Source organism: Papaver somniferum, unplaced genomic scaffold, assembly GCF_003573695.1.
Source record: "Papaver somniferum cultivar HN1 unplaced genomic scaffold, ASM357369v1 unplaced-scaffold_158, whole genome shotgun sequence".
Classification (NCBI taxonomy): domain Eukaryota; kingdom Viridiplantae; phylum Streptophyta; class Magnoliopsida; order Ranunculales; family Papaveraceae; genus Papaver; species Papaver somniferum.
The window spans coordinates 184314-208735 of NW_020625264.1; the positions used below are offsets into that span (position 1 = coordinate 184314).

Consider the following 24422-nt stretch of genomic DNA (forward strand, 5'->3'; position numbering starts at 1 on the left):
AAATATTTCGGTTCATTTTAACGGAAACAAAGCATGAACCGCTACCTACGCTTTTCGGCAAAAAATTGTTTTTGCTTTTTGAACCTTAAATTCAGGTCAAAACTAGACAAATGATGGCTCACTAAAAAGATTACAGATCATAGAACAATATCACATATAAAATCAAAAAAATATTTCGGTTCATTTTAACGGAAACAAAGCGTGAACCGCTACCTAAGCTTTTCGGCAAAAAATTGTTTTTTTCTTTTTGAACCTTCAATTCAGGTCAAAACTAGACAAATGATGGCTCATTAGAAAGATTACAGATCATAGAACAATATCACATATAAAATCAAAAAATTATTTCGGTTCATTTTAACGGAAACAAAGCGTGAACCGCTACCTAAGATTTTCGGCAAAAAAATGTTTTTTTCTTTTTGAACCTTCAATTCAGGTCAAAACTAGACAAATGATGGCTCATTAGAAAGATTACAGATCATAGAACAATATCACATATAAAAATCAAAAAAATATTTCGGTTCATTTTAACGGAAACAAAGCGTGAACCGCTACCTATGCTTTTCGGCAAAAAAATGTTTTTGCTTTTTGAACCATAAATTGAGGTCAAAACTAGACAAATGATGGCTCATTAGAAATCTTACAAATCATAGAACAATATCAGATATAAAAATCAAAAAAATATTTCGGTTCATTTTAACGGAAACAAAGCGTGAACCGCTACCTACGCTTTTCGGCAAAATTTTTTTTTTGCTTTTTGAACCTTCAATTCATGTCAAAATTGGACCAATGATGGCTCATTAGAAAGCTTACAGATCAGAGAAAAATATCACATATAAAAATCCAAAAAATATTTCGGTCCATTTTAACGGAAACAAAGCATGAACCGCTACCTACGCTTTTCGGCAAAAAATTGTTTTTGCTTTTTGAACCTTCAATTGAGGTCAAAACTAGACAAATGATGGCTCATTAGAAACTTACAGATCATAGAACAATATCATATATAAAAATCAAAAAAATATTTCGGTTCATTTTAACGGAAACAAAGCATGAACAGCGGTTCATTTGATGGTTAATTTCAGTGACCCCTAAAAGAGAGCCACATAAAACTACATATTGGAACTGAACATTACGATTGAACATTCCTTCAAGTTAACAACAAAGAACTCAATGTTGCAGAATCGCTAATCCTATCTTCAAATAAAGCTAAGTATCTACCTGCATCTATATCCTTTCCTAGAAAAATCCGTCACAGACTCAAGAATCTCGAAATCACTCACTCACTGATTCCAAATTGCAAATGTTAAGGAAGAACACAATTTTATTTCTACAATATTACCACACAAGCTAGGTGTAGATTCAATATGTTTACAGAATACCAATTATATGCGCAAGCTTTTGATGTATCATTATGTTAGAGCATTGCTCGGTCGAACTCACATGCGTTGCTATCTCAAGCATGTTTTTCAATGTTAGTGATCGAAACTATAAGTCTTGATTTCTAGTTTGTTATAGTTAAGTCTCGGACTAGGATAGAAAGTATAGTTGAGCTCAAGGACTTCATGGCGATTCATCATACAAGAAGAAGAACTACTCAATGAACCGGAGGAACTTCTTGACAAAAAGGTATGTGAAGACTTGAACTTATCTGTCACTCAAAAGTCTATCTACTCTATCTCCTACTCTTTGAGACAAGAAGTCGTATGCTATATATATAGACTTCGATTATACACATTTGGTATTTCGAGCCGATTATACCTCGCCTATCTATATCTCGAAATATGTGTTGGTAAGCTTTTCTCTTCGATCAAGTTTATCTTTACTTAGTGACAAAAGTCATGATATGTTTCAATCACTTTGAAAATTTCTTTGACGAGAAATGGTGTAACAACTGTATAACGTCCTCTAAGAATGTTTCAATGATTGAAATGAGAGTTTAGATTACATAACCAATGGTGGACATAAGCATTGTTGTGGAAACACATTTATGTATAAGTCATATTCCTTGAATCAAAGTTTGTGAACTTTGGTGATCAAGAGAACCGGAAGAATGGCATGAGCCAAGTCCGCGAACTCAGTCCGCGAACTGCCGAAGTTCTCATACCCGAGAATTCCTGCTGGAGTTGACAAGCTACTTGCGTGAAGCTAAGTCCGCGAACTCAGTCCGCGAACCGGCGAAGTTCTCAAACCCGAAAATTGATGCTGGAGTTTGTAAACTCTGCCCGGTAACTTAAGTCCGCGAACCTGGTCTGCGAACTTGAGAAGGCTATATATCTGAAGATGATTTCTGAACTTAAACTTAACACGACTAAGGAATGCAGTTTGCAAACCGTGGATATAAAAGTTCATGAACCGATTCAAGTGAATCAAATCATCTTTGCTTCAATTGTGTCTTGTGTAGTACATGATATTTTCTAGCAATTGAAAAACTCTCTAACTAGTTCATTTGAAGTCATTTGAACTAGTTATGGTGAAGAAGGACATGGTTGATATGAAATGCTCATATGGCTAACCTTTTGGTTAACTATTGTTGAACCAACAGGTGCATACGTTTGGGTACGGTTAACAAACTTAGAAGCGTGCATTGTCAAGTGTGTGTAACAAGCTAAGTTTTCAACCTAACGGTTGAGAAATATTAGCTTGAATCTAAATCAGGTTTTCATCTAACAATGAATATTGAATGCTTTGTTACTATGCTAACATTGATTGCAAACCCTGATTTGAAAGACTATATAAAGGAGACATCTAGCATTGTGCAAAACTAATCCCCACACCTTATGTGTGATACTAGTTTGCGTGCTAGAGTCGATTCTCCTTTAACCTTTGGTTTTTCTTCTTCTAAAACCAGGTTAACGACTTAAAGCCTTCATTGGGATTGTGATGCCAGACCGATACTACTTTTATCGTAGTTGTGTGATCTGGTCTTGCATTTTCTATCGTACGAGTACAATCAGATTGATTGGATCGAGATTGGTATCTACGATAGGCAAAATATAAAAAGTAATCACAAACATCTTCGTCTCATTGTTTGTGATTCCGCAACATCTTGTTTCACTACCATACGATTAAAATTGTTGTGAGGTGATTGATAACTCTAGGTTGTTCTTCGGGAATATAATACTGGATTATCGATTGGTTCCTGTTCACCTTGATTATTATCAAAAGACGGAACAAAACCTTTAGGGTTTATCTGTGGGAGACAGATTGATCCTTTGATAGACTTGTCCGTGGGAGACAGATTTGTTTATTGTCAAAGCCTGTGATTTTGGGTCGTAGCAACTCTTAGTTGTGGGTGAGATCAGCTAAGGGAATCAAGTGCACAATATCCTTCTGGGATCATAGGCGTAGGAGCATAACTGTACCTTGGATCAGTGGGAGATTGATTGGGGTTCAACTAAAGTCCAGTCTGAAGTTAGCTTGGAGTAAGCTAGTGTCTGTAGCGGATTAATACAATGTTTGTTCAATCTGGACTAGGTCCCGGGGTTTTTCTGCATTTGCGGTTTCCTCGTTAACAAAATTTCTGGTGTCTGTGTTATTTCTATTTCCGCATTATATTTGTTTATATAATTGAAATAATACAGGTTGTACGTTTGTTGATTGATTGACCTTCGGTTGTTGATTGATATTGATTGATCCTTGGATATTGGTCTTTGGTACCATCCAAGTTATTCCTTGTGTTTGATTAAAGACTCGCTGATTTCTATTAGCTCAAGTAAATCAAAAAAAGAGAGAGATATTAACTCCTTGAGATACTTTTACCTAGATTGAGTCTGACTGTCTAGTTGATTCTCTAGAAAGTAATTCAGAGTTAGTCCATACAGATTGCTAAGCGAAATATTGGGTGGTGTTGTTAGACCCCCGCTATTTAAATTGGTATCATAGCAGGCAAACACGTTTAAGACCTTACAAGTCTGTGTTTGTAGCGATATGAATCTATGGACAGTAGTGCTATCTCAATAAATGCACCACCAGATCCAGGGATTTCAGAATTCTCTTCCATGACCGATTTAATAAAATCTGTAGAAGAAATTCTATCTAAACCTCCACCAGATTTAAAATCCCTTGAAGTGTTTTCAAGGCTTGAAAAAAAGCTTGAGAGCTTATCTATAGATGTTGAGTTATACCTCCAGAAAGAGCAAGAATCTCTTGACAGGCTAAATCAAGTTATGATGAATAATATTCATGTTGAGGTGGATATTGATTTACTAATCAGTGAGAGCAATGCTCCTCCTCTGCATAATCCAATTAGTTGTGATAAACTAAACGAATTACAAGAGGAGTTTAATTCTCAGTCATCTAAGTGTATCACCTCAAAGCATGAATTGATTAGTTGCTCAATTCCTGATACTTCCTATCAAGATAGTAGTATTGTCTTCTTTTATGAAGAATCTAGGACGTCCCTTTTTATCAAAAGAGTTTCTTTTCGCAGTATAAAAAACTATCTGCAGAAACTTTTTTTTATAAGTTGAAAAACAAGAAATCAGAAAAGCAAATCTCTTTGGGTTCTCTTGAAGTTAATTGATAGACTTATAAAAACAGTTCCTTATATGTGGATTATGAGTTTGTCTTGATGCCTAGGAAACTTCTTGTGAGAATTTATTTTTGCTTTTGAGAAGTATTACTAGAGTTTGGAATACCAATCATTGTGATTACACATAGATATGTCCATTATTTTCATCTTCATGTTTTTAGGTTTATTGGTATTAAATTCTAAAAATATTTGGAGGATGATGTTTTGCGGTATTAATCTTTATGATTTGATATATTGCAATTTGATATGGGATATTGGTGTTTACGTCCGTGAACTATGTTTGTCCCATACTTTTCCAAAAGTAAAGTCGTTCGTGTTCTGTATTCACGTACTGGTAAAAGAATGAATGTACTTTTGGAAAATGCAAAAGTTAATCCTATATTGTCAATAGGTTAAAGTCTTTTGTTTTCAAGGATTATGTCTATTATTGTCGTTATGCAAATAGTGATTGAAGATAGAATGAATCCTTGTGTATTCCGCAGTATTGATCATACCTTATCCATATTTTATGTATTACTGTGAGGCTCCGTAAGGTATCTTATGTTGAGCATTATACAACCAAGTTGATTTTCTTAGCTTAGTTGTTGTTCCGTGAGATATGTTATGTCGAGCATATTGAACTAAATTAATCATCTTGTTTGGTTATTTAGTTATTGCTCCGTAAGTATTCTTATGTCGAGCAAAACAAATGACAATTAAATTGATTAATTCTGTAATTAGTTTGGTTGTGTATTCCAATTAGATTAATTATGTGTTCTCTTGTAATTAATCTAGTTGATTATTTTCGTGTCTCTATAAGTTCTCTTATGTTGAGCACAATCAATTGAATTGATCACTTTTTGTATTTAATTTGGTTGCGTATTCCGATTAAATTAATCATGGGTTTACTTGTGATTAATTTGATTGAGTTTTTGGATATAGAAAATCATTCTCATGGTTTTTGGTGTCCAATAAAAATCCTTCTTTTCTTTTGAAATTAAGGTCCTCGTTGTTGTTCTTTCGGGAATGACATCAAATGGGGGAGAGTTCTTTTGAACTTGTGCTTAATGGTCATATCTTGAGGGGTGTGCGGCTGTGGAATTTTAGAGGGGTTATCTTGTATCTTTAAACTCCTTGATGAATGTATTTAGCTTCGGCTTTATGATTGCATCTAAATTAGTTGGTATGTATTTTTTATTTAATCATGAAATGTCTCTTTCGGAAATTTCATTATGATACCGTTCTTGTACCTTTGCCAATTTTATTGACAAAAAGGGGGAGAATTAATATGTAGTTCACACTACAAATACATATGGTTTTTGGATCATTGTGTAAGGGGGAGTGGTTTTCATGTGAGATGGAGTATTGACTAAGGGGGAGTGATACATATCACCATAGTATTATTGTTGAAGTTGTGATACAATTGGACTTTGACGCTGTGTAATAATACTATGACACTGTATAACAATGATCGAGACCGATGCTTTCTCATTGTTATAGCTACGGATATTCAACAGCGATGATGCTAAACTTACAACCTTTGGGATCATTGGAGTACTTGGAAATGACGAAGATTTCAAGGAGTTGAAGATTATACATGTAGAATATGACCTACTAAAGTTTCTTTATCTTTTTGCATTCCATATGTATTGATAGTTTTGTCACTAAAATTGACAAAGGGGGAGATTGTTAGAGCATTGCTTGGTCGAACTCACATGCGTTGCTATCTCAAGCATGTTTGTCAATGTTAGTGATCAATTCTTGATTTCTAGTCTATTATATCTATGTCTCGGACTAGGATAGAAAGTGCAGTTGGGATCAAGGACTTCATGGAGATTCAACATACAAGAAGAAGAACTACTCAAGGAACCGGTGGAACTTCTCGACAAAAAGGTATGTGAAGACTTGAACTTATCTGTTACTCAAAATTTTATCTACTTTGTTTCCTACTCTTTGAGACAAGAAGTCGTATGCTATATATATAGACTAAGATTATACACATTTGGTATTTCGAGCTGAGTATACCTCGCCTATCTATATCTCGAAATATGTGTTGGTAAGCTTTTCGCTTCGATCAAGTTTATCTTTACCTAGTGACGAAAGTCATGAAATGTTTCAAACACTTTGAAATTGCTTTGACGAGAAATGATGTAACAACTACATAACGTCCTCCTACAATGTTTCAATGATTGAAATGATAGTTTAGATTACATAACCAATGATGGACATAAGCATTGTTGTGGAAACACATTTATATATAAGTCTCATTCCTTGAACCAAAGTTTGCGAACTTTGTTGATCAAGAGAACCGGAAGAATGGCGTGAGCCAAGTCCGCGAACTCAATCCGCGCACTGCCGAAGTTCTCACACCCGAAAATTTCTGCTGAAGTTAACAAAACTACTTGAGAATCTAAGTCCGCAAACTCAATCCGTGAACCCAGTCTGCGAATCGGCGAAGTTCTCAAACCCGAGAATTTCTGCTGGAGTTTGTAAACTCTGCCCGGTAACTTACGTCTGCAAACCTAGTCTGCGAACTTGAGAAGGTTATATATATGAAGATGATTTCTGAACTTAAACTTAAAAAGACTAAGGAATGCAGTTTGAAAACCGTGGATATAAAAGTTCATGAACCAATTCAAGTGAATCAAATCATCTTTGCTTCAATTGTGTCTTGTGTAGTACATGAGATTTCCTTGCAATTGAATAACTATCTAACTAGTTCATTTGAAGTCATTTGAACTAGTTATAGTGAAGAAGAACATGGTTGATATGAAATGCTCATATGGCTAACCTTTTAGCTAACTATTGTTGAACCAACAAGTGCATATGTTTGGGTACGGTTAACAAACCTAGAAGAGTGCATTGTCAAGTGTGTGTAACAAGCTAAGGTTTCGATCTAACGATTGATAAATATTATCTTGAATCTAAATCATGTTTTCATCTAACGGTGAATATTGAATGCTTTGTTACTAAGCTAACATTGATTGCAAACCCTGATTTGAAAGACTATATAAATGAGACATCTAGTATTGTGCAAAACTAATCCCCACACCTTACGTGTGATACTATTTTGCGTGCTAGAGTCGATTCTCCTTTAACCTTTGGTTTTCTTCTTCTAAAACCAGGTTAATGACTTAAAGACTTCATTGGGATTGTGAAGCAAGACCGATACTACTTTTATCGTAGTTGTGTGATCTGGTCTTGCATCTTCTATCGTACGAGTACAATCAGATTGATTGGCTTGAGATTGATATCTCCGATAGGCAAGATATAAAAAGTAATCACAAACATCTTCGTATCATTGTTTGTGATTCCGCAACATCTTGTTTTGCTACCATACGATTAAGATTGTTGTGAGGTGATTGATAAATCCAGGCTGTTCTTCGGGAATCAGAACTTCGGCAGTTCGCGGACTGAGTTCGCGGACTTGGCTCATGCCATTCTTCCGGTTCTCTTGATCACCAAAGTTCACAAACTTTGATTCAAGGAATATGACTTATACATAAATGTGTTTCCACAACAATGCTTATGTCCACCATTGGTTATGTAATCTAAACTCTCATTTCAATCATTGAAACATTCTTAGAGGACGTTATACAGTTGTTACACCATTTCTCGTCAAAGAAATTTTCAAAGTGATTGAAACATATCATGACTTTTGTCACTAAGTAAAGATAAACTTGATCGAAGAGAAAAGCTTACCAACACATATTTCGAGATATAGATAGGCGAGGTATAATCGGCTCGAAATACCAAATGTGTATAATCCAAGTCTATATATATAGCATACGACTTCTTGTCTCAAAGAGTATGAGATAGAGTAGATAGACTTTTGAGTGACAGATAAGTTCAAGTCTTCACATACCTTTTTGTCAAGAAGTTCCTCCGGTTCATTGAGTAGTTCTTCTTCTTGTATGATGAATCGCCATGAAGTCCTTGAGCTCAACTATACTTTCTATCCTAGTCCGAGACTTAACTATAACAAACTAGAAATCAAGACTTATAGTTTCGATCACTAACATTGAAAAACATGCTTGAGATAGCAACGCATGTGAGTTCGACCGAGCAATGCTCTAACATAATGATACATCAAAAGCTTGCGCATATAATTGGTATTCTGTAAACATATTGAATCTACACCTAGCTTGTGTGGTAATATTGTAGAAATAAAATTGTGTTCTTCCTTAACATTTGCAATTTGGAATCAGTGAGTGAGTGATTTCGAGATTCTTGAGTCCGTGACGGATTTTTCTAGGAAAGGATATAGATGCAGGTAGATACTTAGCTTTATTTGAAGATAGGATTAGCGATTCTGCAACATTGAGTTCTTTGTTGTTAACTTGAAGGAATGTTCAATCGTAATGTTCAGTTCCAATATGTAGTTTTATGTGGCTCTCTTTTAGGGGTCACTGAAATTAACCTACGCTTTTCGGCAAAAAATTGTTTTTGCTTTTTGAACCTTAAATTCAGGTCAAAACTAGACAAATGATGGCTCACTAAAAAGATTACAGATCATAGAACAATATCACATATAAAATCAAAAAAATATTTCGGTTCATTTTAACGGAAACAAAGCGTGAACCGCTACCTAAGCTTTTCGGCAAAAAATTGTTTTTTTCTTTTTGAACCTTCAATTCAGGTCAAAACTAGACAAATGATGGCTCATTAGAAAGATTACAGATCATAGAACAATATCACATATAAAAATCAAAAATATATTTCGGTTCATTTTAACGGAAACAAAGCGTGAACCGCTACCTACGCTTTTCGGCAAAAAATTATTTTTGCTTTTTGAACCTTCAATTGAGGTCAGAACTGAACAAATAATGGCTCATTATAAAGCTTACAGATCATAGAACAATATCACATATAAAAATCAAAAAAATATTTCGATTCATTTTAACGGAAACAAAGTGTGAACCACCTACGCTTTTCGGAAAAAAATTGTTTTTGCTTTTTGAACTTCAATTGAGGTCAGAATTGGAAAAATGATGGCTCATTAGAAAGATTACATATCATAGAACAATATCACATGTAAAAATCAAAAAAATATTTCGGTTCATTTTAACGGAAACAAAGCGTGAACCGCTACCTATGCTTTTCGGCAAAAAAATGTTTTTGCTTTTTGAACCTTAAATTGAGGTCAAAACTAGACAAATGATGGCTCATTAGAAAGCTTACAGATCATAGAACAATATCACATATAAAAATAAAAAAAATATTTCGGGTCATTTTAACGGAAACAAAGCGTGAATCGCTACCTACGCTTTTCGGCAAAAAATTGTTTTTGCTTTTTGAACCTTCAATTGAGATCAGAACTGAACAAACGATGGCTCATTAGAAACCTTACAAATCATAGAACAATATCACATATAAAAATCAAAAAAATATTTCGTTTCATTTTAACGGAAACAAAGTGTGAACCGTTACCTACGCTTTTCGGCAAAAAATTGTTTTTGCTTTTTGAACCTTCAATTGAGGTCAGAACTGGACAAATGATGGCTCATTAGAAAGATTACAGATCATAGAACAATATCACATATAAAAATCAAAAAAATATTTCGGTTCATTTTAACGTAAACAAAGCGTGAACCGCTACCTACGCTTTTCAGCAAAAAAATGTTTTTGCTTTTTGAACCTTCAATTGAGGTCAAAACTAGACAAATGATGGCTCATTAGAAATCTTACAGATCATAGAACAATATCAGATATAAAAATCAAAAAAATATTTCGGTTCATTTTAACGGAAACAAAGCGTGAACGACCTACGCTTTTCGGCAAAAATTTTTTTTTTCTTTTTGAACCTTCAATTCAGGTCAAAATTGGACCAATGATGGCTCATTAGAAAGCTTACAGATCAGAGAAAAATATTTCGGTTCATTTTAACGGAAATAAAGCGTGAACCGCTACCTAAGCTTTTCGGCAAAAAATTGTTTTTTTCTTTTTGAACCTTCAATTCAGGTCAAAACTAGACAAATGATGGCTCATTAGAAAGATTACAGATCATAGAACAATATCACATATAAAATCAAAAAAATATTTCGGTTCATTTTAACGGAAACAAAGCGTGAACCGCTACCTAAGATTTTCGGCAAAAAATTGTTTTTTTCATTTTGAACCTTCAATTCAGGTCAAAACTAGACAAATGATGGCTCATTAGAAAGATTACAGATCATAGAACAATATCACATATAAAATCAAAAAAATATTTCGGTTCATTTTAACGGAAACAAAGCGTGAACCGCTACCTAAGATTTTCGGCAAAAAATTGTTTTTTTCTTTTTGAACCTTCAATTCAGGTCAAAACTAGAAAAATGATGGCTCATTAGAAAGATTACAGATCATAGAACAATATCACATATAAAAATCAAAAAAAAATTTCGGTTCATTTTAACGGAAACAAAGCGTGAACCGCTACCTATGAACCACCAAGTGAACTTGATATGTTTTTCCACAGCCTTATGACCCATTTTTCCTTCAATGATGATTTTCCCTATCAAACATATATCCCATTGAGATTCACCTTCTTCTTCTACTACATCGCCTTCGTGATGATGAAAAATTGGTTCAGACGCATCCCCTAACTCAAGAGTAGCATTCTTAAATTCAGTAGCCAAATCAAGAACCATGTTATTTTGAGCTCCTGCCATAGTTAGGTTTTTGAGATGAGAACTGTTTAGGGTTTGAATCGATGATTTGTTTTTGGTTGATTCCACGGTATAAACTTAAAATCGACTGTTGCTAATGCTGTAATTACTCTTTTGGTTTAGGGTTTTGACTGAAGCTAGCTGAAATTTCTCCTTGACTGAGTGATTCGGGGAAGAAATATAATTGACATTGATAGCAGTGAGTAGGAAGAGAAGTTTGTAACGGGTTTTCGAATAAACCTGATACTAAACATTATACCTAAACATTATATCTGATATTGTTCTATGATCCGTTGAAGCAAAAAAATGTTTTTGCTTTTTGAACCTTCAATTCAGGTCAAAACTAGAAAAATGATGGCTCATTAGAAAGCTTACAGATCATAGAACAATATCACATATAAAAATAAAAAAAATATTCCGGGTCATTTTAACGGAAACAAAGCGTGAATCGCTACCTACGCTTTTCGGCAAATTTTTTTTTTGGTTTTTGAACCTTCAATTGAGGTCAGAACTGAACAAACGATGGCTCATTAGAAAGATTACAAATCATAGAACAATATCACATATAAAAATCAAAAAAATATTTCGTTTCATTTTAACGGAAACAATGTGTGAACCGTTACCTACGCTTTTCGGCAAAAAATTGTTTTTGCTTTTTGAACCTTCAATTGAGGTCAGAACTGGACAAATGATGGCTCATTAGAAAGATTACAGATCATAGAACAATATCACATATAAAATCAAAAAAATATTTCGGTTCATTTTAACGGAAACAAAGCGTGAACCGCTACCTACGCTTTTCAGCAAAAAAATGTTTTTGCTTTTTGAACCTTCAATTGAGGTCAAAACTAGACAAATGATGGCTCATTAGAAATCTTACAGATCATAGAACAATATCAGATATAAAAATCAAAAAAAATATTTCGGTTCATTTTAACGGAAACAAAGCGTGAACCGCTACCTAAGCTTTTCGGCAAAAAATTGTTTTTTTCTTTTTGAACCTTCAATTCAGGTCAAAACTAGACAAATGATGGCTCATTAGAAAGATTACAGATCATAGAACAATATCACATATAAAATCAAAAAAATATTTCGGTGCATTTTAACGGAAACAAAGCGTGAACCGCTACCTAAGATTTTCGGCAAAAAATTGTTTTTTTCTTTTTGAACCTTCAATTCAGGTCAAAACTAGACAAATGATGGCTCATTAGAAAGATTACAGATCATAGAACAATATCACATATAAAATCAAAAAAATATTTCGGTTCATTTTAACGGAAACAAAGCGTGAACCGCTACCTAAGATTTTCGGCAAAAAATTGTTTTTTTCTTTTTGAACCTTCAATTCAGGTCAAAACTAGACAAATGATGGCTCATTAGAAAGATTACAGATCATAGAACAATATCACATATAAAAATCAAAAAAATATTTCCGTTCATTTTAACGGAAACAAAGCGTGAACCGCTACCTATGAACCACCAAGTGAACTTGATATGTTTTTCCACAGCCTTTTTCAAAATATTACAGATCATAGAACAATATCACATATAAAAATCAAGCACCACCCTTCTTGCTCCAGGAGCCACACCAAAACGAATTTTTCCTTAAGGATCGCTCTTAAAGCAATACTCAAGGAAAAAAAGGGCAAAATGTAGATACCAAAAACCATGTTCGACATGTGACGCCAAATGAAAACCGGAGTAGTATAACATCCCTAGGATAATCTACATGGTATCTTATCTTAGTTAGCTTAATTAGTAAGCAAAAGATATACTTGTAAATTCACCTCTGCTCTCTAGTACTTAAAGGAAAAAAACAAGAGAGAGAAAGGGATCAGACTTTATTTTCTCTAACTTCATCTTCTTCTCAAAAACTAGATCTAGAGCTCCAAAATTCATTAATGAAGTCTTATGTAAACCCCAAAATTTATAGTTAAGAACCATGGATGTAGATCCCATTATGGATCGAACCATGTAAAATCTTGTGTCTCCTTTTCATTTTAGCAATTAATCTTTTATGTGTGGTTGAAATATGATTAGATCTTGGAAGGAAGTAGAAATGAAAGTTTGGGTGTAGCTATGGATTTTCCGGAGCTACATACTAAACGAATGAAGATTCTCCATCGAGATCCAAAGCTTCATGCTCAGAGAGTGGCTTCAATCAAGGTCTGGGATGCCAGAACATTTCTGATGCTTGCTGTTAAACCTTAACATCTGAACATAATCTGGTTGAAGAACAATTACATAACTTCATCACATATGAATTACTAATTTTTTGCATTGCAGAAAGCTAAAGGGACTGCTGAAGCAAGGAAGAGGGCATCTGATTCTGTGAAAGCTTTCTTCCATGATCCTGAAAATCGTCGCAAGAGAAGCCTTGCAATGAAAGGTACTTCTTGCTTTCTTGTTTAAGATCATTCATATGCAAGATTTTACTGCAGTAACTGCGAAAGGGAAGGCCATAGAAGACATTACTGTCCAGAATTTCTTAAGGATGGATCACTAGTTAGAAAATTCAAATGCGGGCTTTGTGGAGAAAGAGGACATAACCGAAAAACCTGCTACAAGTTGAGGTCAAGTGAAATCAAGACAAGAAGTATTAAAGCTCTGCGAAATTTTCGAACCTGTGGTCGAAGTGGACATAATAGCAGGAGAGGAAACAGTGAAACCAGTTGTTGAATCAAAGATAGGTTTAATATCTTCTGAAGGTAGTAATAGAAGGATTCACATCTGCAGCTTATGTCAGGGAAAAGGGCATAATATCAGAACATGCTCAAGCAGAAACAGAAATGTACTTGGAAACTGAATTTCTCTCAATTTGTAGAAGATGCACAAAGATTAATCCGTTGACGCTTTTGTTTTCCCTCAAACTTTAGCTATTTTACTTTTTGGGGAGGTTGATAAAACTATCATAAAACAACTGAGAACCAGGGAGATACATGGAGAAAGTATAGAAGCTCTATACTGAAAAATTATTTTTTCTATCAGATGTACCTACGGAAAGAAGGTTCTCTACAGAATGTAACTATCAATTACATTTACAAACAATTTGAACAGTTTGGCTAACCTCAATGATTTTAATTCAGACTAGGAGAAGCTTTTACAACTACTACATGGTGGATGTTGATGCAAGTGCGGCTTGAGCTACCTTGATGAAAACATCCTCCAAGGTGGTATCAGTCAGACCCCATGCATTGATCGTGAACCTCGACTTTGCATTTTCAACTGCTCGGAAAACGTCTCCAATCCTTACATCTTTCTTAGGAATTTCAAACTTTTGGGTGCCGGACAGGTGGTAGATTTTGTTTGCATTTGAAGAAAATTGACGTACCAAGTTCTCCACTTCATTTTCTAGGCTCACAGATGTTGTCATTGTAAACACATATGATCCTCCATATCTCGCTTTTAGCTGGCATTTATAACGAATTTCAGGAATTGAAATTAGAAATTGTAAATCAATTGGGAGAAATTGTGATGATTTTTGTCAGCATCAACCCGAAGGATGATTTTCGACTAAAGAAGTTACTTTTATGGGAAGTTTCTTAGTTGTGTTTCTATTTGGGTTGAACCGGAAAAAAAATGTATTGAGTAAGGATGACAAAGAGTAAATAAACAGAGTAGACGAAGAAATGTAAGATAATCTTAATCTTACCTCTTTCGGATTTCCTATGCACTGCAAGCTTCCGTCTGCAAAGATGCCCAACCGGTCACATAGTGCTTCCGCCTCTTCCATTGAATGAGCTGAAACCATCAAGTATTTATCTTCAGCAATTTTATACAAAACAGTAGTGGTAGTAAAATTAGTAAAACTCTTGGATTTAAGTTTAATTACTGGTAAGAATAATAGCCCGGTCTTTCTTTGCACGTTTCACGATATTCCACAACTGGTTTCTTGAAGCTGGATCCAGTCCCGTACTAGGTTCATCCATATAAACCACCTTTCACGACGAAAACAAGACTAACATAAAAATACTGAATGATATGAAAGCTGAAAACTGCATGAAGAGGTCAAAACAACCTAGCTTGAAGAATTCACTAATTAGTTACTCGTGTTCACTAAGAAGAAGACTAAACCATGTGATTATCCAAGACTTGAAACTAATAAATACAAGTTGCTGATCATTTTAAGTTCCCTATCACACCATGAGCTTTTCATGATGAACAGCGCACAACCAAACAACAAATAAGAACAGATGAAAATCAAAACCTTAGGATCCCCAATCAACGAAATGGCAACACTAAGCCGCCTCTTCATCCCACCACTATAAGTTTGAGCTTGTTTATCGGCAACACCTCCATGAAATAGGTTCACACTCTTTAGAGATTCTTCCACTGCCTACAGTAAGAGAATGAAAACAAAAGGAAGAAAAAATCAAAATGCTTCCAAGATGATGGTAGGTAATGGTGCTGGTACAAGTAAATGGGTAGTAAGAAACGAAAAAGAGAACCAACGATTTTGCTCACAAATAAAAAAACTTACCTCCGTTAAGGCTGAATTTTTGAGGTTCTTCAGTCTACCATAAAATAAAAGGTGCTCTCTAGCTGTTAAGCATTCCCAGAGCAGGCTGTTGTTGTCCGTAAAACAAAATCAATTGCTATCCTTTTTCACAGTACTGGTAATACATAACACAAAGTGCCTCAACAAAGAAAATTAAGAAAAGGATAGTTGCATACTCATGTTGGGGGCACACACCCATGCTGGAATATATTTCGTCCATCTCAGTTGCTAAGTCCAATCCATTAACTAATGCCACGCCAGAGGTTGGTTTAGTGAGCCCAATCATCTGAGAGTCAAACCATTAATTGTTGTGAGGCTGTAAACACACGGTAGTTCTATTTTTTTCTATGTTTGCAGGGGTACTGGAGAAGAATAAATGAAGCCTCTGAATGTTAACTTATCCACAATGCTGAAAACTCACCATACTAATGAAAGAGGTTTTACCAGCACCATTAGGACCGAGCATACCAAAACATTCCCCTCGCTCCAAAGCAAGAGACAACCCTCTTACTGCCAATTTTTCAGGGTTACCATCTCTACTTGGATAAACTTTTTTGAGTGTATCACAGACGATGGAATGACTTGTATCATTTTTCAGCATTAACTCTTTTACCTTTTCCCTCTGCACAAAGTATAACATTATCATAAGTAACAGAGGATAGAAGATAAATGACAAGAAAACTTCTGGAGACAATGAGAATCCGATCTATAGGCCACAGCTTAAGCCAAAGAACTTAGATTTTGACTCGATGCAAAATATTAGTCTACACTGCTAATATAGGTGGCTTTGAGTTACTATAAATCTGGAAGCTAATAAATATCGATTCATGGATTTATCAACACATTCCAACCTTTTAGATCTTAATGCATCAAGAATGAGCAATGTATGCAGTGCTTGTGAAGGAACAGACTCACCTCTTGGGAAACATCAGGTTTTTCAATTTCAACATGAATGTTTGGCTGCTGTGTCTGGGTAGTTGGTTGCTGATAAGAAGCCGGTGGCTTCTTCGATTTATTTAGGAAAAACAGTGGATGCTTTCTAACACCACTACCTGCGGATACAACTTGATCCAAATAATAGGAAACAATAAGTATTACAAACCACTCTACGATCATGAGAAGAAAGACTCCTCTCATCCCATCCTCACCATCATTCACATCCTTCCAACTCATTTTAACGAGATGACCTACATAAGATGTTCTTTGGGAGTAGTCTTGGAATTCATAAAGCCCACGATATAGAGAAAAGGCAGGACACATCTCTAATATGACAATCCAACCTCCTATAACAACATAAGATCATTCGAATATAGTTAGGGAATACCATAAGATGTAATAAGATGATTCTAGACCACATTAATGGAAGTATAAATTCCTAAGAAACAAGTGTAGCATACATTGTACAGTAAGGATGTATATGTATATAAGATAATGCGAAGAAGAGAATATTAGTCATTTATTAGTTTACTAATTTCTCCCTCCTTCTGTTACTACCTAAATTAGATCAACTCACTTGAAAACGATGTGGATTCGACGAGACTCTTGAATACAAACGTTGCAATGAGTCCCGATCCAAATACATACATGTGTGCAATTACTGTGACACCAAATTCAAATATGTTATATAATACGAGGAATAGAATGCAAGGGGGGTAGGAGGGTACAGACCTGTAGCTGTCTTAACATTTGAAAATGCTGTCGCCAATAGAAAACCAAAAGAAATCTGTAGGTTTATGTATATGAAATAGAATGCAAATTGTACGCTCAGTTCAGTAAATTTGAAGATCGACATCCCTGAAAAGGAGATTATTGCTTTTTCAATTAGTGACATTCTTGAGCGCATAGGACGTGAACTAAAGCAACAAAATTCGAATGAAATGTGAAATTTCTTACCTATGAGATTACCGGATACCATAAGACATAACATGTAGGCAAAAGAAAGGATAAGAAAATATAAATATGTTATCATCCAGTAAGGACCATCTCCAAGTCCATGCATTTTCATCATCATCCTTAAATTTTGCTGCTTCTCATAAACCAGGGTTGTCACTATAACCTTCATCAAGAGGCACATTGTAACAAACACATAAATTATAATTTTAACGAATTATTTATTTAATAAATAATCTAAGTTTAGCTTCTGATGGCTGACCAACAAATTATTTGATGAGTATAGATATGTGTGAACCATCAACAACCAAATTGTCATACAAGTGCCCCAATTCGGGTAAGAGAACAAAGCACAGTTGAGGCGTGTGAGTTCGTGTAGTACTATACATTGGTGCAAAGAGAATCAAAAACAGCAAAGTGCATTGCACGTGCAAGGAAAAGCTTTACCTAGAACTTTAAGTCAAATCACCATTGGTGGTGGGAAAAATTATGACCGCAATGGATATGTTAATACTAAATGAGTAGTAGATGAAATTTGTAATCATCTTGTGCATGTTACTTTCACCTGTGATATGGTACCAAGGGATGCCAACTATAAGAAGGGATGCCGGACTGTTAATTTATTTTGCAATGTATTATTATTCTTTGGTTATTTATTTTATTTCTTTTACGAGTGTTTTCTCCCGTCCTTCTGAATATTATTTAAGGGGATGTACTACTCTTAAAGCGAGGTTGTTATATGACCCATTCTCTTTGAGAACTTGTAACATTTCAGGAATAAGATTTTCATACTTACCTGTCTATATCAACAGGTTTTTGAAAACACAACTACAGCACTTGTAATGTAGAAAGTCAAGGTTAGACCTACTTACAGGAAAAAGCTGCAAGATGACCCATGTGAAGAAGAGTGGAAGAGAACCACCAATGAATGAATCCAAGCCGCCTGCCAAGTCATTCTGAGGAGGCATGGGCATACCTTCCACAAAATCTAATAGCATCTTTATACCCGTGCCATTCAAGAATTTGAGATACGCATTGGAAGCCTATTAAACATGTAGAATATTATGAAGTAGTAAACCAAATACATATCATTCAGACACAGATACACACACATATACAAAAGAAAAACAACAACAACCATTTGAGTAGACACATATGATAATATTAAAACAAAAAACAAAAAACAAACAGTTAGCAAGAACAATGCATCATCAAGACATTTAGGGCAGAAATTATTTGCAAAAAGGCCCAAATATCAGAAAGAGCTAAGACTAAGAGAAAAATATCATGAAGTTTTAGTGCCCATTGCCCCTTTCAGGAATTGTAGCAACATATCTTCAATTAGAAAGAAAGATTACAAACCATTTCCTTCTACAAAAAAAAGTTTTCTAGAGGTTATGTTCCCAAAAATCACTACATAAAGTATGCACATTCACCTTGGAAGAGAAAACTTTATATCGATTTTTTTGAAAATTTGATATAATTAAATAAACACCCTGTAACTTTAACAAGTAATACAAGTAAAAGATTTCAACAACTAAATACTCTTTTAACAATCTAATGCACATAACTGCTAGTCTTTTAAATAGATAAAAGGCACTGCCAAGCTAGTAGTATATAACATACACATAAATACCAAGTCCTCAAGGACGACATGGGTTTAATGGAAGAGGAACCATGATATTTCCATTTGTACAAAGGAGTGTAGAAGATGCTACACCACTTGGAATGATTATTGCATGCATGTATGCATGTACATGTATTTCAATGGGTTGAAGTAAAATGTGGTTCATACACAACTAGCTTAACCAAGTACTGAAAGTGTGAGGATTTGTATTATTGAAGGAAAAAAACAAATCAATGCAAATGAAACTAGCAGGGGGTGGGCGTGTTAACAAAAGAAGAAAAAAAAGACATTAGACAATGAGATGAATAAATGCATGAATTGAGACTAAAAGACAGAAAACATTTGTGAGATTGTGAATTGTGATGCTTACCATATTCACAGCACGTAGTAACGTAGAATGCTTGTCATATGTCGAGTTATACCAGATACTCAAATTGAAGTTAGTCTCATCGGTGTTTAAGAAATCATAAGCTGCAACAATAATTCCATAGCTACACGTGACTCATATATACTAGAAGGATATTTAACGTTAAACAAAGAAACATATTTTAACTTTTAAGGCCTACCTCCAAGGATCTCGTTAGCTTCATTTTCTGAATTTCCTTCCGCATAGCCCTTAAAGAGCTCATCATTTACCAACAAAGAGTTATTGCGCCAAAGGCCTAAACCTGGAGCACACGTTACCTCTGCTTCCAGTTCAAGAATAATAACAGTTAAGCATCATCATGCATAAATAACATCAATAAAATAAGAGATTGACCACAGATTAAGACAGTCAACCACGTCATAGTTCATAGTACTAATGACACGTATTAACACCGTATATATCTACAACTGAAACAATTAGATTCACATAAATGGTTACACTATCTCAAGATTTTTGATAAAATAAAATAGTTCAGACTACGCAGGGCGGGTTAATCCATCTTTAAGTGTAAAAGCATAACATTAGTAAATAGTAACCAACACAGATCTACCACACTAAAGAAACCTTAACCTATTGTGGAATCGGGAACATCATGTCAAAGATCTTTAAGCTACTAGGCATTTCACAATTTACTAAGGTAAGCAAACACTTGAGAAAGTGAAATAAGGTGATAAACAAAAAGGAGCAGTAGATCTCGGATACAATAAGCCTACCTGCTGTATCATTAACGGACGCCGTTTTGAGAAGAATAAGAACTTTAGCTTTATGTTTGCACTGGGGTTTAATTACTTCGTACTTTGAAATCATCTTTTTGACAGCTCTTATGTAACTAGGTATATGTTCCCGTTCCCCCTGCAAATTACAAAAATCAACATGATGATCGTAGTCAATAAACCCAACATTAAAATCTTTGAAACCAATAAATTTCAGTCTTGTCTAATTAATTTGAATCCAATAAATCATTTATTTTCTCAATCCACAGTTTTCATCCTAACGGTAAAGAGAATGAGAGAGAAAAACTAACCATGAGAAGATCATTTGTATCAATAGGAGTTGAAGAATTCAAGGAAACTTGCCTCTGAAAGTTTGCAAAATCGACATAAATTACAAAGTCAGTTTCAATTCTAATAAGTGAACTTAATACCAATATTAAAAAGCTAAAAACTTGTCCTACACATTTTGAATCTAATATAATCATTTCTATTGAATCAAATCGATATGTTACCGTAACGATGAAACAAATTAAAAACCAAAACAAGACTAACCCGCGGAGAAAAGCTCAAATGTGCACTATTGAATAGGTTCTTTATGACACCTGATAACACATTAGATTAGTAATACAAACAAATATATATATATGTCCTTAAAAGAAAAACAAAAACTGTAATAAAGAGGAGTGCTTGAGATATACTTTTCCCAAGAGATTCATTCTTCCCTGTAACAAGTATTGTTACTGGACAGGAACCTGTTGCTTTACATGATTTATCAGGCAAGTCTTGATATGGAATAAACCCGGTTCTCACTGCACGAGCTTCAGGAAGAGGTATTTGCAAAAATGCAGGGATCTTTTCAGGTGTTAGTACAGCGTCAGAAGTACCGAAAACTATCGACATCGGATTATGCTTGCCATCCGCATGAATGTTTCTCAATTTTGAGGCTACGAATTGCGCCACCAAAATCCCAGCACATAAAAGAACAGGGAATAGAATAAGCCTAACATTTTCCGCAAGATTTCTTTGCTGCAAAGCCAATCAAAATTACAAAATCCTAAGAAAATCAGAAATTAATGGGAAAAAAAGATGCAAAATTGATATTGATCCTTTCAGAATAATTTTCCTGTGTTATTTACCTGAAATACAATGTTTTTCAGAAACAAAGCATTTGCTTGGGTTCCAAAACTTGATTTCCCCATCTTCTTCAGAAGCTTTCAAAAGCTATGTACAAGAAAGTAACCTAGATATATATAGGTCATAAATACATTAGGAACGTGTTTCTAATTAAATTTCGAAAATACAGTTACTATGTATCCCTGGTGATATCGATTTCCAGATTATAAACAACAAATCTCCACTACTTGCCCTATTCAATTAAAGCAGAGAACATGCGATTTCGTTTCAAATTCCACCAATTCTTTGGCTTGAAATAGGTAGAACTATAAATAGATTAAAAAAAACAATTAGAACTTATGGCGGTTTCCTTGTTTTCCAAAAACGAATGAAAAACAAAAACAAAATAATTAATTTAAGACTTTCTTACAATTAGATCTTGGGATTGAAATGTTTTTAAAAGCTAATTTCTTTTCAACCTGAAGTTTGAGAAGAGTGGTATTATATGTTTGTGCGAAAAGTGAAAATTAAGTTGAACCTTCAATTTAATTTGGGAGTCTGTTTTTGGACGCATGGAGACGATGAAATGGCGTTTGATGAGGGTCTCAAAACCACACCCTAATTTGAGAAAATCACGAGATGGATGCTAACAAGGGTACCAACTTGGTCGGGTTATATAAAAAACCGTAAAAGATAAAACATCCATTAACTTTAAATCGGTACACTCCTAAAGATGGTGCCCCAAATCTCCCGATATCTTTCGGGGAGATTTGAGAGATTATCTCTCTTCATTATAAATGCATGAAGAAAAATATAGATCAACTAAAATAAATGGATTGATAAGAAAATCAACTAAAATCATTATCTCCACGAAGACCCATCTTTGTATTACAAGAGAAATCCCAAAGAAAACTTCATAAATGGATGGAGAAAAATAATCAGTAAGGAAATATAGATCTTGCCACCATCACCACCACCTCAATCAATAGGACCATCCAACCCAACACTGTAAAGAATATGTCTCTATGAAAGAAACCCCAAGGTAAAATAACACAAGAAAACATGGAGGACTTTGATTTTCGGTGAGCAGGTTGGATTGCCAAAACACAAAATTGGTTAATAAGACCAAAATCTATAATTTCTGGGTGAAATGGACAGTTAGATTTTGATACTGTTTAAATGGTCAAAAATTATTTTGATATTGTTTAAATAGCCAAAATTTTAAAAATAGACAGGATGTAACCGGTTTCATCCTGCCAATTTTCAAATACTTTTTCTTACTTTTAATTTACACATGATGTATCCAGTTTTATCCTTGTATGTTTTAAATTTAAGCTAGGATGAATCCAATTTCATCCTTGCTAAAAAAAATTTGTCCATTTCACCCAAACTATTTTTTACTCGTCCATTTGAACCGTGATTTAAAATATTTGGACAAATGACCCATTTTCCGTTGCCAAAACTAGCAACTCAACAAAAACACCCATCTTCAAAACTGATGAAGCTCTGGACTAAGGAAGAAAACAGAAGAGAAACAGGTTGAAATACATGAAGCCGAGTGAACCCAAGAAATTAATTAGACTAACTAAGAAAATCTGCTCAGATCCGGTCAAAAGACCAGAGCTGAGCAAGAGGAGGCTGCAAAGATATGAGTTTTTTTTGGATAGAGAGTTTCTGTAGAGAGAGGAGAGAAGGAAAGAGAAAAAAAGCACTATTTCAGAAGACTTGTAAATAGCTTCTCTTCATCATGTTTTGACCGTCCTCAGGAGAGACTAATGGAAGGAGGCAACATCCTACATAGTAACATATATACGACCTCAAGCATCGTCTTATGATGCTCGAAGAGTTGAAAGCTCATTTTTATTCCTAGAGAAGACCAGCATATACAAATTCTACTCTTTGATTGAAGCTAAGAACAACATTTTTGTAAATTAAGTGGCCGCAAAATCTAAAAACTTGAAGGCCTAGACAAATAAAACTCACATGTTGAACGGTGAAGAAACTCTCGCTTTCAATTGACCAAAATAAATCTTTTTTGAGTTTTATGAAACGAGCGTTTTAACGAGGACAGTTGGTAACGTGTGATTGGTTTTGAAATATAACAAGTTCGAAAAAAGGAAGCCAAAACTTACTGTGTTTTGATCTCTAAAGAAAAGATGTCAAAATCTACAATATTCGGGAAACCTACTGTAATTCGGGAACCATGACTACGTTAACAATTTAAAAGAAAATATTGGGAAAGTGTAGGGTAGAAAACATAACTGAAATTTAATTCCTACTACGATCACGAATAAAATCATCATTTCTTATAATGAGTTTCAAAAATCTCTATTCCTGAACTAGCACCACATCCACCTTCGAAAACAAAATTTACTACTACCTATAAACATCACTTACCAAACTTACCACTAAGTTTGAGTGAGCGTTAATTTTTTTATGAAATATGTTTTTAGAAGCTTAATTAGATTGGCAAGATACTTTTCCAAGTAAGAAAAAAAGTAACACTAATGGGCATGTTGCATCATAAGATCCAAGAAAAGCGAGTGCTTGGCAAATTCCTTTCATCCAAACTTGACCGCTGCTGGACCTTAATGAAAAATTTGATAAGTGGAAAAAAACAATCCAATGCTATAGGTATTGTACCAAGGCTTTGCTTCTAGGGTGATTATTAATTTCCAGTATTATTTTATAATAAAAAAAGAGCTTCACCGGAGGGTACAATTAAAAAACACGGGCAATTATCAATTTTTGTCAACATATTACGGGGACGAAAATGAGTAGCAAAAAGGCACGGGCAACTCTCAATTTTGATAATTAAAAAGAGGTTAGATAATATAAATCACCAACGCCAAATAGATGCTTTTGAAAAACAAAATTAGACATGGATATTCTCTTACGTATTTACACAAACAGGTTGTTTATAGAAAACCTTCACTAGACCTAAAAGATTGTGTTGTTGGAGTTTGGCACTTTCAAATTTCAAACTATGTTGTTGGAGTT

The 24422-nt window shown here is 34.5% G+C and overlaps 1 protein-coding gene across 7 annotated transcripts; it reads right to left on the minus strand.

Annotated features, from left to right (window-relative positions):
* Nucleotides 1–13365: 13365 nt before the first annotated feature.
* On the minus strand, nt 13366–21909 carry LOC113337241 (ABC transporter A family member 7-like). Of its 7 annotated transcripts, none has more exons than XR_003354143.1 (20): nt 21446–21909; nt 21008–21335; nt 20862–20911; nt 20621–20674; nt 20310–20448; nt 19736–19855; nt 19540–19640; nt 18415–18585; nt 17321–17708; nt 17166–17249; nt 16568–16935; nt 16074–16274; nt 15829–15938; nt 15635–15719; nt 15362–15490; nt 14987–15092; nt 14807–14895; nt 14222–14563; nt 13779–13884; nt 13366–13598 (listed from the first exon to the last, which is right to left on the minus strand). XR_003354143.1 is itself a non-coding variant. In XM_026582952.1 (20 exons), exons 3-20 carry the CDS (start codon nt 21506–21508, stop codon nt 14264–14266), a joined length of 2886 nt encoding a protein of 961 aa, XP_026438737.1. In that variant the 5' UTR covers nt 21509–21549; nt 21675–21748; nt 21853–21877; the 3' UTR covers nt 14013–14263. The 7 variants fall into 7 exon arrangements, 5 of the variants coding, with proteins under 5 accessions (XP_026438736.1, XP_026438735.1, XP_026438737.1 ...); XR_003354144.1 differs by having other exon boundaries at nt 13779–13890; XM_026582952.1 differs by lacking the exons at nt 13366–13598; nt 13779–13884 and having other exon boundaries at nt 14013–14563; nt 21446–21549; nt 21675–21748; nt 21853–21877.
* Between the last annotated feature and the right edge of the window lie 2513 nt (nt 21910–24422).